The following is a 13688-nucleotide window of genomic DNA, read 5'->3' as shown; positions in this document are numbered from 1 at the left end:
CCTGGCCCTGGTGTGGGCGCTGGACCTCCAACAGCTGCTACGCTGTTTTAAAACATTTTTACAGTGTCCCTCTACCCCCTTTTCATTAAAAAAATTTCATTCCCCTGTCCACCCCGGGGTGGGGGGAAAGGCAACCCTCAACCTTGTGTAGTCAAGGTTATGGCGATAAATTCTGTAGCATTGTCACTTCTATTCGGAGTAAATTGGCTGGCCGCTCTCGGGCTGAAGGGAAGATAATTTGCTGTAGTATTTCAAATGGATTAGAAATGGATTTGAAGGGAAAGTTCATGCCTCCCATTACAAAGGCTAGAAAGAAGACTATCTTAAGGCACTGTTCACACTCTGGCCTTCATTATCCACGCTTAATACCTTTCCTATTTTCCAGCGTTAATGAAATTTCCTGCCGGAGCGGGTCTTCTGGATGGACGGGAGAACTCTTTAGATCCGAGGGCTTGTGCTGCAGAAAGGGAATTACAAGCCCCTCGTGTCGAGGGCCGGCGTATTCTTCAGGTCCTTGGCCTGGCTATTATCTCATTAATTTTATCCTCTCTTCTCAATACAGTTCATTTCCAAAGGCCGTCCTTTCCATTAGGGTAACAATTCAGCGGAGTGCCGTGACACCGCCGGGGATGAAAAGCGACGAGGGGTTTTGCCAGGCTCCTTGCCCTCCGTTGGAGGCCTCGTCCCCTTCTCCCGGCCCGGCGGTGGCCGTCCCCAGGCCGAGGTGTCACCTCAGATGGGTGAAGGTGATGCTGGTGGCACGAGGATGTTGGGGTGACGCCACCGCGTGCGAGCAGCTCCTGAAGTGGTCGCGGCTTTTTGTCTGCTCGATCAGTTCCCTTTCCCCATTCTTCTGTGCGGGCAAAGGTCACCCAGCGAGGTTTCTTTACGGAACATATTTTACCTTCAGTTCTGAATGTCCTGGGGCTTCTGGAAGTAAATAACAGAAGTGGCCAGAGCTCAACCTAACGTGTTCAGCAGGCAAAAGCCCCCACGAAGCGTCTCCAGGACAGTGGCGTCTCCTCTGCCGTGCGCTCGCGTGGTGCGAGTAGGGCCAGGTTTGTTGGGATTTGGGGTGGACGCCGTACCCAGCCTGGAGTGCCGTGGGGTTTGGGATCTCTCCCCACAAAGGTTTGGGCCGGATCTTTTGCAAGCAGGGCGAGGACGGACGATAAAACTGCTGAAGCAGTACTGCAACCTCCTGGTGCCTTTCCCTCCGTCTGTCTCCAGCAGGGGAACCAGCTGTAAAGGTTACTGGAGCAGATTACAACTCCTTTTGAGAGTTTTTCTTATATATATATATATATATTTTCCTTCTCTCCGTTAGCTTTTTGACTTCCTAGCACCGAGTTTCCAGGTGGAGGAACCAGGGGGTGCCAGGGCTGTCCCCTCACCGATGCCCCATCAAGCTGGAGGGTGGAAGCGGAGGTGGCCAAGCCTCCTGTGGGGTCAGGTCTTGATCCAGCAGGACTCTCAGCTGCTTTTTCTCCCTCCAAAATGCAAATTGGAGGAGGTCTGGGTGAAGGCAATGCCTTCAGCTGCAGAAATCCTTGAAAATTCCCTGCAGGGGAGAGCCGTGGGGCCCATGGTCCTGCTGTGCGCGTCGCCGCTCTGCTCCCCGTGGGCTGGCTTGTCGCTTTTCTTCCTCTTTTTTTTAAAAAATACCGATGTATAAAAGTCAAATGTGTTTTATAATCTGCAGCTCTTGCTGCTCGGTGTTTGCCGGCAGCCTCTCCCTGCTCGCTCCCAGCTCACATACGAGGGGTCAGATGCCACCGGGTAATAACTCTGGAGAAGGGTCCTAATGGGTGGCCGCTGCGGCGCGCAGCCACTTCAGCGGCTCGAGCGAGCGTGGAAAAACGAGAAAATAAATATCTGGAGGATCTGGGGGAGCAGTGGGAACGGCGGCTGATGCTCTACGGCTGCAGCCACCCCGGCTCTGAGCTGCAGCTTAAACCAGGAAGGTTTTTCCCCAGCCTTTTGTTTTGAATCCCGATGATGCTTTTTTTTTTTTTTGGAGAAGGGCGCTGGGCGCAGGAGCGCTGCTCTGAGTTACCTTCTGCAGACCCCGAGGCAGAAAACGGCGCTGGAAATACAACAGGAGAGAGGCAACGAGCGACGGGCAGGACTGGAGTGGTATTGGAGCATCTGGGCTCTGTGTCTCCGTCAGTAGGGTTTTCTCGGCGTCGTGCTGCGCTTTCTGGGTTGAAATCGAAGGAAATAAATCTCATGTCGCTACATCTCATGCGTGCGGGGATTCGGGATACAGCCGGGTCTTCCTGAGCAAGCCAACGCTCTGTTTCTACCCAAATCCAGTTTTGCAGCACACCCGAGTCACGGCACTGGCCTGCGAAGGGTCACTTTTGAGCCATATTCCGGGTTTTTGAGACAAACCTCTTTCCGTGGAATTTTGCGCTTGGTGTGCGAGGCACACGTGGGAGATGCTCTGGTTGCTCGCAGCGTCTCCCTGTACTCGAGACCTTTGAATATACTTTGCTGGTGGGCTGCAGAGAGCTGAAATACATTTTTTTTTTACAGGATGCTAATTTTTTTACAGGGAGCTAATACCAAAACTGCCTTGCCGGGACCCGATGTACCCGCATCAGCAGTACAGGGGTGCGGATCTGTAGGGGACCGACGCTTATAGCTCAATGCCACGCAGAACGGGAGCGCAAAAGCCATCGGCACCGAGCATCCCGTGCCTCCTCTGCCCTCGGGAAGCCTGGAGGGGCTCGGAGGGGTTGGCATGCACGATGTGCCGGAGGATGACCTCCGTGAGACGTGTGCGAGCCTCTCGAGGGAGACCTTCCTGGGCTGGGGCGTGCCGAGGCTTGCTGCGAGCTGGAGAGTTGCAAATCTGGGGACGTGGGGAGACGGGGAAAGCCCTCGGGATTTTTGGAGAGCGATGTCAGCTTTGTGGTGCCGCCTTCTCCTGCTGCTTTTGCAAAATTTCAAGCTCGGTGCTCATCTTCGGAGCAAGGTTAGGGGTTGCCCGGGGACCGAGCCCCGAGCAGCCTGCACCGGGCGCAGCCCGGCACCTCTCCGCCAGGTCCCCATCCCCGCCGCGCCTGGCAGGAATTCGCCCGAGCTTGGTAGCCAGTGGCAACAGCCCTATTAAATGAATCGGCTGTCACACTAAGCACCAAGAAATGTAACTATTACATTTTACAATTCCCTTTTCTCTTTGCGGCACATGTTCATTTAAAGGTAATGCTCTCCGGGGTTTGCATTCCGCTGATAGGATAGCAGCCCTTAATTTACAGATCGTCGCCGGTAATGCGCGCTTTATATACGTCCCGCTAATAGCATTATGAGCGCAGTTTGTGCTAATACAAAATTAGAGCTCTGATTTGCATAAACAAATTACTGTTTGGATTAGCGCTAAACGGTTAAGGCGACTGATAGCAGCGTAGATTTGATGGGGCTGCAACGGCTTCGGTTTGCATAACGGCATCTGCACCGCAGTCAGCTGGGGGTGGGGGGGTGGTTTCCTGCGGATCGGGAGGCATCGTGAAGGGTTTGGGTTTTTTTTTGGGGGGGCAGAGGAACCCGTCCAGGAGGGATTTGTCCCCGGGGTGACGCTTGGGAACTTCCTAAAGGCGTCCTTCGCCCGTTGGGGACAGCCCGAGCACGTCGTGGTGATGCTCATGTCCTGGTGACACTAAAAAGCGTGGCCGTAGCACAGCTCCTGCCCCGTCGCTGCGGAGCTGGAGGAGGAACGTGTCCCCTTGGTGGGAGCTGGGGGGCTGGAGAAGGGTCCCCAGTGCTGCCAGGGTCCGATTTGGGTCCCAGCATCCCCTCCAGGAGTTAAACGGGGACCAGCAGCACTCTCAGGAAGCTCATCCCGTGCAAGGACGTGGTAAAAACCCTACAAGAGCCAGGCTTGGGGGGAAGCTGCAAGAACATCCAAGTCTGTGGAGCTCCATAAAGCTTGGTTAAGCTCCTGGAAGGTCCCACGCTGCCGATTCCCCTGGGGGATTGCCACCAATTTTCGCTCTTCCAAAGCGAGAGCATCCCTGGCTGCTGTCTGTATCCCCTCTGCTATCGGGAAGCCCCAGCTTTGCTCGCCCAGCAGCGGCTCCTGGTGATACCTTTGCGAGCTAGTGCTCACCTTGCCTTTATCCTTCTCTTACAGGTCCCCGCTGTTACACCAAGCGCGCCCCTCGCCGCAGGGCAGCAAGTCCCAGCCGGTGCCACAGGGCTGGAGGAGCAAAGGCTATCGCTGCATCGGAGGGGTGATGTACCGCGTGTCGGCCAACAAGCTCTCCAAGACGTCCAGCACCCCCGGCCGGGGCAGGGACCTGAGCACCAAGAGCCCCGGCAGAGCAGGTGAGCAGCCAGAATTTGTCCTGGTGTGCACCGAAAACCCGTGGGGGGGCCCCGGCTTCGTGCCGACGTCGGCTTCTAGCCGCTCGTTCCCCAGGCTGCGTGGCTGCGGCTCGTCGCCTTCCCCTGGTTTGCTGCAACACCCGAGGGGGGATCCACCTCTCGCCGAGAAGGTTTTTCGGGGAAAAAAAAGAAGCTTTTTAGAAAGTGAAATTCCGAGTTTTACTGCTCTGAGTTCTTGCAGCACCTGGCTTGCTGAGCACGGCCGGGTGGCGGGGCGCAGGCTTGCACAGCCCCGACCCAACGGCGTTGGGCATCCCATCGCCGCCACGGGGCATCCCCCAACCTGTTCGTGGCAGGAAAGTCGTGTAAAAGAAGCAAAAGCTTTCGGAAGGAGTTAAGACAATTGAATTGTTCTTTAACTCAGGGTGCACCGGGTTTAGGGACACCCTGATACGTTTCTCTAACCGCAGCGAGGATTGCCAAGTCCTGGGCAGCTTGAAATGGCAGCACGAGGTTCAATATATTCGATATGCTCATCAAATCCCGGTCAATATTGACCTAAGAGAGCCGGGAGGATCGTTCTGCGGATGGAACAGGCGTTTCGACACAGTTCCTGGCTTTCCATTTAGCTTCAATTCAATTTGTCTCGTAGCTCCCCCGGTACTTGACACTCCAGTGCGGCTCTCAGGCAGGACTGGGTTTTTGAGCTGCTCCTGAAGTGGTTTTTGAGTTTCTACCTGGGGTCAAACGGTTTTGCTCCCGAGCTGGTTATTCCTGGATACCGGTTCCCTCAAACAGACCCACAAAAAGCAGGGTTAGGAGGCACGGGAGGGAGGGGAAACAAAAATGCCGTCAGCAGGAGGACTGAGCGGCTCCGGCAAGGTTGGAAACGGTGAGAAAAATTAGGAGCAGAAGGCAACAGAGGGTAAATAACTCCCCCGATGCTCACGTGTGGCCGGTAAGGGGTGTGGGAGAGCAAATGTACCCATCCGGCTTCTTCTGGAGTCTGCGATCCTGCTGCCCGGGAGCTCGGCTTTGGGGCTGAGTCCGGACGAGGCTGGGCAAGGATCAGCCTTGGGAGGCTTGGAGAAAGGCTCCGTAAATCTCACGCAGGGGGTCGTGGACCAAGCAAAGCCTGGGGTCAGTGACACGTGCTTTTTCACGAGCTTTGGGATGGGATTTTCCGAAGTGTCCGGATCCCTGAACTCCTGCTGCTTTTCCACGGCGCCAGGTGCTTCGGAGAGCTCCCGGAGACTTCTCCGTGCTGCCAGGGGACGTGTTAAATTCACAGCAATTGTAGGAAATGGGGGAAACGGCATGAAAAAATGGGAAGCCTTGAAGTGGAGATGAGACCTTTAGTAGGAAGCACACCCCTTGTTAAAAAGCCTCGTTCTGACCTGCTTCTTTTTGTTGGCGGTGTGGGTTTTCTTTTTCATTTATCTGCGTGAAGAAGTCTCTAAATTTGTGTAGCCGCTGGGAAACGGCAAATTCATGCTTAGGCAACTCAGCAAGGGCTGAGGGTTTCAGCCTGCCCCTGAATATCCCGTTCTGGGCTGGGAGAAATGAGAAACATTTCTGTTTCTGGCAGAAAAACACCACCAGAGTGGGATTTCTGGGAGAGGCTTGGAGCTAGACCGATGCCGGACACCGCGTGGTGGGGTAGCGAGAGGTGGGAAAGGCTCCTGACAATTTAATACCTCGGGGTTTCGTTATGGTGAGATACAATTTTGCTGCTCACCCGAATTTATTGGGCTGGTATTTAGTCTTTTTGAGCTCCAGCTACAATCAGAAAATCCCATAAAGTTCCCGAACTGGTGCCTACAGCCCGTGGGACGTGGGATTGGTGCCGGGCTCCAGTCTGGGAGACGTCCACGAGGCAAGCCCTGTCCCTGTGTTTTAGCTGGTTTTTGGCCAGGATATATTTTTCACTTCGCAGAAATTTTAGGAAACGTGGCAGCAGCAGGACGGTGCGGGAAGTGCTTGATACATCGCAATTAGATGTGGCTTTAATTAAGCAAACGAAATAAGCAAATTCCTGTGCTCGCAGCCAACCTTCAATTCCTTCTACAAGCGCTGAGACGTCATAGAATCGTAGAACATCCCGAGTTGGAAGGGGCCCATAAGGATCATCAAGTCCAACTCCTGGCACCGCGCAGGTCTACCCAAAAGTTTAGACCATGGGACTCAGTGCACAGTCCAAACGTTTCTTAAATTCATACGGGCTCGGTGCCGTGACTGCTTCACCGGGGAGCCCGTTCCAGTGCACAACCACCCTCTTGGTGAAGAACCTCCTCCTGATATCTAGTCTGAACTTCCCCTGCCTCAGCTTCACCCCGTTCCCGTGGGGCCTATCACTGGGGTTTACGGAGAACAGGTCACCCCCCTCTCCACACCCCCTCACGAGGAAGTTGTAGGCCGCGATGAGGTCCCCCCTCAGCCTCCTCTTCTCCAGGCTGAACAGGCCCAGTGACCTCAGCCGCTCTTCACACGTCATCCCCTGAAGGCCCTTCACCATCTTTGCAGCCCTCCTCTGGACACTCTCCAACAGTTCCATGTCCTTTTTGTGCTGTGGTGCCCAGAACTGCACACAGTGCTCGAGGTGAGGCCGCACCGGCGCAGAGTAGAGCGGGACGATCACTTCACTTGCCCTGCTAGCGATGCCGTGCTTGATGTACCCCAGGGTACAGTTGGCCCTCCTGGCTGCCAGGGCACACTGCTGGCTCATCTTCAACTTGCTGTCAACCAAAACCCCCAGATACCTCTCTGTGGTGCTGCTCTCCAGCATCTCATCACCCAGTCTGTACGTATGGCCAGGGTTGCCTCGTCTCAGGTGCAGGACCCGGCACTTGCTCTTGTTAAACTTCATTTGGTTGGTGATCACCCAGCTCTCCAACCTGTCCAGATCTCTCTGCAAGGCCTTTCCACCCTCATCCCAGTCCACAACTCCTCCAAGTTTAGTGTCGTCGGCAAATTTGCTCAAAACACCCTCCAGCCCTACCTCCAAATTGTTTATAAAGACATTGAAGAGGACTGGCCCTAAAATGGAGCCTCGAGGGACCCCACTAGAGACCTTCCACCAGCCTGATGTGGCCCCATTTACCACAACCCTTCGAGCCCTGCCCATCAGCCAATTGCTCACCCATCGTGTGATGTTTTTGTTAAGCTGTATGCTGGACATTTTGTCCAGTAGGATCCTGTGGGAAACCGTGTCAAAGCCTTGCTGAAGTCCAAAAAGATCACGTCAGCTGGTTTCCCTTGGTCAGCTAGACGGGTGAACGACTAGACGTCGTTCGGGCACGTGAGGGATTTCCGTGAAATCGGGGAGAGGTCCTGGCAACACAGCATTTCCATGACAAATCCGCAAGGGGAAGTAATAAAGAAGCAAGCGGAGAGCAGATCGAAAGCAGCAGGAACAAAATGAAGGCTTGACATAGGCCGGAGAGCAGCCCTGACCCCACTCGGGGCTCCAGCTGCTGCCGTGGGGGCAGAGCTACGGCAGCCCGCGACGTGGGCTCACTCCAGCGGGTTTTCAGCAGCACCCAGGTGCTTCCCGTGGGGAAATCTTCCCCTGCACGACTCCGACAGATGCCCGGGGAAGCCAGCAGCCCGTGCTCATGGTGCTGGTGGCTGTCAGGACGCGCCGGCTCTGCCTGCTGGAGGGGATGCTGGTGGCTGTCAGCCAGACCTCAGCAGCTCCTCCGGCGGTAAGGTCGTATTTATTGGCGGCTTTCATTTTTTTTTTTCTGGATTTATGTATTTTTTATAAACTCTGAAGGCTTAAAGAAGCCCTCTCTTCTCCCACGATGGCTGAGCTCCCAGTGGTGGAGGTTTACGAGGAGCTTCAGGTTCTCGCCACGTGCCCCCTAATGCGGCCGTGGTGGTTTCACGGCGGTGCCGCTGACAGTGGGGGAGCGAATTGTTTGTGAAACTCACGGCTGAATTCAACCCTGCGGGGCTGGGGGGGGGGCTTTCCCCCAGTCTCAGCACGTTCCCTCCCTCCGTCCTGGTGTGTAACAGCTCTTCCTGCCTCGGTTTCCCCATTCTGCCATCGTGGCAGGGCGATGGGCTGGGATTGGGGCTGGGATTGCTCGATCCCGTGTCCCCTTTGAGCTCGATCTCTTGGGGCTGTGATTGCTCGATCCTATATCCCCCTAGATCCTGATGGCTTGGTTTTGGGCTTCATTAATCCCTCGGTTCCTTTCTGAGCTCAGTCGCTTGCCTTTAGAATTGCTCAATCCCTCGGCTCCTTCAATCTCAGACCCTCAGGTTTGGGATTGCTCGATCCCTCGGATCCTTTTGAGCTCAGCCCCTTGGTTTTGGGATCATCCAACCGCTCAGTCCCTCGGTCCCTTTTGAGCTCAACCCCTTCAGCTTGGGGATTGCTCAATCCTCATCCCCTTTTAGCTCAGTCCCTCGGTTTTGGGACCCGGTCTCCTCGAGGACCAGGACGTGCAGAGCTCGGGAAATTCTCCAGCCTCCTCGCACGCCTCCGCCGAGCCGGTCACGCAACAGCGCCGAAACGCTTCGTTAATTGAGCGTGCCTCGCTAATAACGAAACGCCCGAAGCAGGGACGTGCTCGTTCCTGTTGGGAGCCGGGCTGCAGGCAGGCGGCGGGGGGAAGCGTGCCCAGCTGCTCTCCCGCAGCGCCAGCGCATCCCCTCTAACGTCGTTCCCCTTGCAGAGGGCTTGCGCCGTCCGGTGAGTGAAATAAATTACCCCCGGCAGCTGCTGCTGCTGATCGTCCACAACGGTGGAAGCCACTTAAACGCCTGATAATTAAAGAAATAAATTTCCCCAGTGCCGGCCTCAAAACTTCGGGTTCAGCACTAAAGGCAGGAGAGCCCGGCAAGACGAACGGCTCCTGGCTCCGCGCGAGGCGTCCCTTGTGCCACACGTCCCCAGCGCGTCCCAGAGTCTCCGGTGCTCCATTTGTGGCTGTTCCAGGTGCTGCACAGTATTAAAAAACAACCCCCAAACCAACAAACGACCCGCATCGGATGCACGCGCGCTGCTTTCCACGTTTCCACCGCAGCCGTGCCGAGGTCCCGAGAAAGGGACCCCCGTTCCGAGCGCTGAAGTCGTTCCTAAATCATTAAGCAGGTGATAATTAACTGCACTCCCTTCGAGATATCTGTGGCTGCCCCGAAGGCGAGGGATGATGCTGAGCGCCCTGCTCAGCGCCCGTTTGCTGCAGGAGGAGCCCTGGGGCGAGAGGGGCCGTGAGCCGGGTGCCTCGTGCATCTCGCGCCGCGTCCTGGGAGCGCCGGGCTTCGCTCCCGGGCACAATTCGGAAGGATTTCAGGGGAAATCCTCCCCTGGAGGAGCGGGACCGGGGACCGAGCTGGGTTTGTGTTCCGAGGAAAAACATCAGGGCTAAGGTGGGGGTGCCGGCGGAGGGGCACAGCCTCCACCCCGCTCGTTTTAACCACGTTTGGTGCTTGGGGAGCCCATTCGGCAGGGCTGGGTTGTTCCTTTTTTACCCTTTTCTGATCCAAATCCCGAATTTTGGAGCAGGACAGGCTGAGCAGGAGCACTGCGGAAAACCCCGCGGCGAGGGACCGGAGCCAGGCTGTCGTGCTGCTCGCCTGCGGATTCCTTCAGAGCGGAGGGAAGGGAAAAAAAAAAAAAAAAAGTAGTTAGGCTGTAGCCCCTGCTATTAATCATAGCTGTAATCATGCATTTAATGAACATGACAGCTCCCGTTCCCTCCGGAGAGACGCGCCGAGCCTCCCGGCTGGGTTAGGTACAACAATCACTTCCCAGCGCTTGCCGTCACCGCGAGCTGCCGGAGCAGCCAGCGTCGGCTGCGGGTGATGCATGGAGAGGAGCAGCCCCGTCTGCACGGGCTGCGTGTTTCCTTACAGATGATGCGCCTCAACCCGACTCAATCATTAAGGGGAAAAAAAGCAAAAAAAAAAAAAAAGGCGGAGGGAGAAAAACACCTGTCCCTTACGCGGGGTATAAAATATCAAGCCTGACGCCGCCGTGCTGTGTGTAATCAGTGAAAAAGCCCTTAATGTGCAGTTCCTTGATGCTCTCCCCAGCAGCTTTTTTTTTTTTTATTATTATTATTTTATTTCTTCCTTTTTTTTTTTTCTCGCCGCGCCGCTTCTTTCCGTCTCTGCAGCAAGGGACTTTTAGAAGACCGGCAGCACTTGGTCCCGACGCCGCTGCTCTCCCCGGCGTGCTGAGGTCCTGTTGTGCAAAATCCAAGCGTGTTGCACCCGAAGAAAGGACCCCGTGAGACCCCCCCCCAAGATCAGAGTCAAGCCCTGGGGACATGGTTTCAGCATTTTGTTCCGTTTAATCCGGAGCCTGCTGCCGTGCTCCCCGGGGCATCGCACACCAGCGCGTCTCAGCTCCTCTTTCTAAATTTAGCCCCTCTCCAGTCCTCCGTGTCCTTTGCTCTGCCCAAGTTTCACACCCCGTGGGTGGCTTTGGTAATGCAGAGAGACCCCAAACCTCCACCCTGCTTCTGTCCTGCTCTGACGTTGATCACTTAACATTTTGTTGCTTTGCTTCGAGGAAAAACTTGGGCAGCTTGGACCCTCCTACGGGTGCGGGGCTGTAAATCCCCCTGCCTGCGTCCCCTCGCTCGTTGCTTGGAGGTCTCCAGAGCATTTCAGCTTCTTTTTGCACGATGGGAAGGCTTCTAAAAACAACGCCCTGCATTTCCTCCGTAAATCCCAGGAGGTGGAAGAGAGAAATGAGGCTTCGCCCCTTTCCAGGCTGCTGCGCGTTAACGGGCTCCGCGCGTAATTACGGAGCTTCCGAACCGGCGGCATTACGCAGCCGATGGGCTGCCTCCTCCTGGGTAAAGACACGCTTAAAACCAGCCGCACGAGACCGTTGCAGCCTTCATTTATTTCATCTATTGATTCACTCAGTGGTTCCCCTTCTCTGGCAAGGATGTGGCTGGCGGGCTGCTTCGACTAAAAGGATGGCGCACGGGCACGGCAACGCACACGTACCTGTAAAAAAAAAAACACAAAACAACCAAAAAAAGCAAAATAATTCAGCAAAGGTGGCTCAAACGCCCAATTAATTTTAGCTGCCCGCGTGGCAAGCTTGAAATCTCTTGCCATACAAGTCTGGCACGAGCGAAGACCCGTGCTTGCGGCCCGCAGCGGGGCTGCCCGATGCCCCTGATGGACACGCTCGTGCCGCCCGTGCCGGCATCGCGCCTGCGCCGTCGCTTTTTATTTTCCGAGGGAACAGCTGGGGTTTTGCCGGTGCCAGCAGCCAGAGTGACAGCTCGAGCGCAGGGGGAGCTATCAAATCCCGCTCACTCACTCCCCAGCACGCCCGGGCTGGCAGGTGAGTGACTGAGCCGCTCTCGTGCCACCTGGAAAGCCACGAGCCGAGCCTTTATTTTCGATTCACTCTTCCCTCCGCCGCTCGAGGACGATTTAATTATGTGCACGCACGGACTCGAGGCAGCTGCTGGGCTTCCCCGGGCTGCTGCAGGGAGTGTGAGCTGCCTCTGCCGAGCCTCCAAGATTGCTCCCGTGCGTGCGGGTTCCAAAGGGGGGGTTCCCAGCAGGTTTGAGCATGGAGGAAAAGGGCACCTGATGCGTTTGGAGCAGACAAGGAGCCCTTTTTGGCAGGGCTCCTCCTTGGTGTGGCCGGTCCAGAGGTGCCAGCAGCAGGCAGGTCTGCAAAGAGCATCCTCAGCTCTCGGGGCTGCTGCTGTGTGTTAGCCAAGGACCGCAGGAGTTCCTGCTGGATTTCTCGATTCGGAGCAAATTGTCCTAAAAGTGTCTGTGTTTCTTTTTCTTGTTTCAAACAGCGAGGCTGAGCGGCACGCCCGGCAGTACCGGCTTCTCCCCATCTGGTATCCTGAACCGATCCGCTACGAGCCGCTACATTGCCAGGTCTGTACCCGCGGGGAGGATCAGCACGGGATGGGATCAGAAGCTTGGCACGAGGCTGTTTCATTGGCTCGGTGAAGCTCTGACCGAAGGACCGCTGGTTTTCCCCCATGCTCTGCCATAAGGCGGCTGTAAACTCAGCAAAAAGCACTGGTTTCTGCTTTGAAAGGTTCTCTTGAAAGGGTGTGAAAGGTTAGTAATGGATATCAGCACCTTTCTGCGGGCAAGGAACGCCAAATCCTGCTCCAGCCCTCTCTGAAAGCCCCTTTTTAAAACAAAGAACGTATTGTTCTCGAGGGCAGCAGCGTCACTGTCACCTGCATCGCGGCAGTCCGTTGTTTTCTTCCCCTGAGCCAGAGAAGTCAATCCCCGTTCAGCCCAGTAAACCTGCAGGTTTTCCTTCTCGCTGGCTCCTTGGGGAGCTGCCCCTGCTGAGCTTTTCCAGCTGGGAACAGGCGCCTGGTGGGTGCTCAGCCCCTGCAAACTGGGAACCAGTGCCCACTGGGTGCTCAGCCCCTGCAAACCAGTAACCTCCAGCACCAGCGGGGAAGCGCCCCGAGCACAACGGCACGCCGCTCGGCGCCCTCCTGACTTTCCCATCGCCTTGCTTTGGTGCCACAGATGTGCCGCACATCATCGCGTCCGTAAGCGCGAGCTCTTGCAGACAAGCCCCTCTTAATTGTAGTAGACTGAAATTTATCCCCGAAGCGTGTTGGTTCCAGATGTCTACACAGACATAGTGCCAGATTCTAGCTATATTTTATCATCTCCTCTCATTTACAACCACTGATTTACAATCTGCTGTCAACGTTAATTGATGGTAGAGTCCAATTTCAACGCTGGCCACAGAGGTCCACGTGCCGGTGGCCTGGCTGAGTACCTCAGGTAGTCTAAGTGTTTATCATCATTTCAGCAAGGAAAAAACTCTTTTTTCTAAATGCTGATCATGCCACATAGTGGCTTGCCTTGCCTCAGAAGCACCACGGGTACCAGGAGGCACGTTGTGGCTGTCCCCACATCCATACACGATGGAAGAGGTGATGGCAGTGCTGAAGCAGAGAGTGGGCTGGAGAAGGGCTTTCGTAATGAGCATTTTGGCTGCTTGAAGTTTTCTTAGTACGTTTTAACTGGAGAGCTGCACATGGTCAATATAGAGGTAAAAATGTGCATTCCCCCATAAAATAGTTTCCTTGAGTGATTTTATCACGGGTAATGTTACTGTGGCCCCTAGGCCAGTGACTTGGGCCGATGCACCCCCTGAACTGCTTGGTGTTTGCAGCCTGTGCTGCATGAGCCCACCACAAAAAAATGATATTTTCTGTCTCCCTGTGTTTATAAAAACTGCACGGAGCTCTCTCCATGCTCACAAAGTCATTGGAGATGGTCATGGTCATGGAGGGATCTCTGAAGGTCTCTGTACAGGCTCTACCCTACTCTTCTCTACCCTACCCTACCCTACCCTACCCTACCCTACCCTACCCTACCCT

The 13688-nt window shown here is 55.4% G+C and overlaps 1 protein-coding gene across 1 annotated transcript in view; it reads left to right on the top strand.

Annotated features, from left to right (window-relative positions):
- ZC3H3 (zinc finger CCCH-type containing 3) overlaps positions 1-13688 on the top strand; it is a gene marked incomplete at its 5' end in the record, with an annotated part of 106724 nt that overhangs the window by 58712 nt on the left and 34324 nt on the right. Inside the window, 2 exons of the mRNA XM_035317232.1 lie at positions 4136-4329; positions 12120-12204. Of these exons, the coding sequence (XP_035173123.1) occupies positions 4136-4329; positions 12120-12204 (279 nt within the window). The remainder of the gene's footprint in view (positions 1-4135; positions 4330-12119; positions 12205-13688) is intronic.

Source organism: Oxyura jamaicensis, chromosome 2, assembly GCF_011077185.1.
Source record: "Oxyura jamaicensis isolate SHBP4307 breed ruddy duck chromosome 2, BPBGC_Ojam_1.0, whole genome shotgun sequence".
NCBI lineage: Eukaryota > Metazoa > Chordata > Aves > Anseriformes > Anatidae > Oxyura > Oxyura jamaicensis.
Note: the sequence above shows the minus strand (reverse complement) of the source record. Positions and strands in the feature narration are given on the sequence as shown.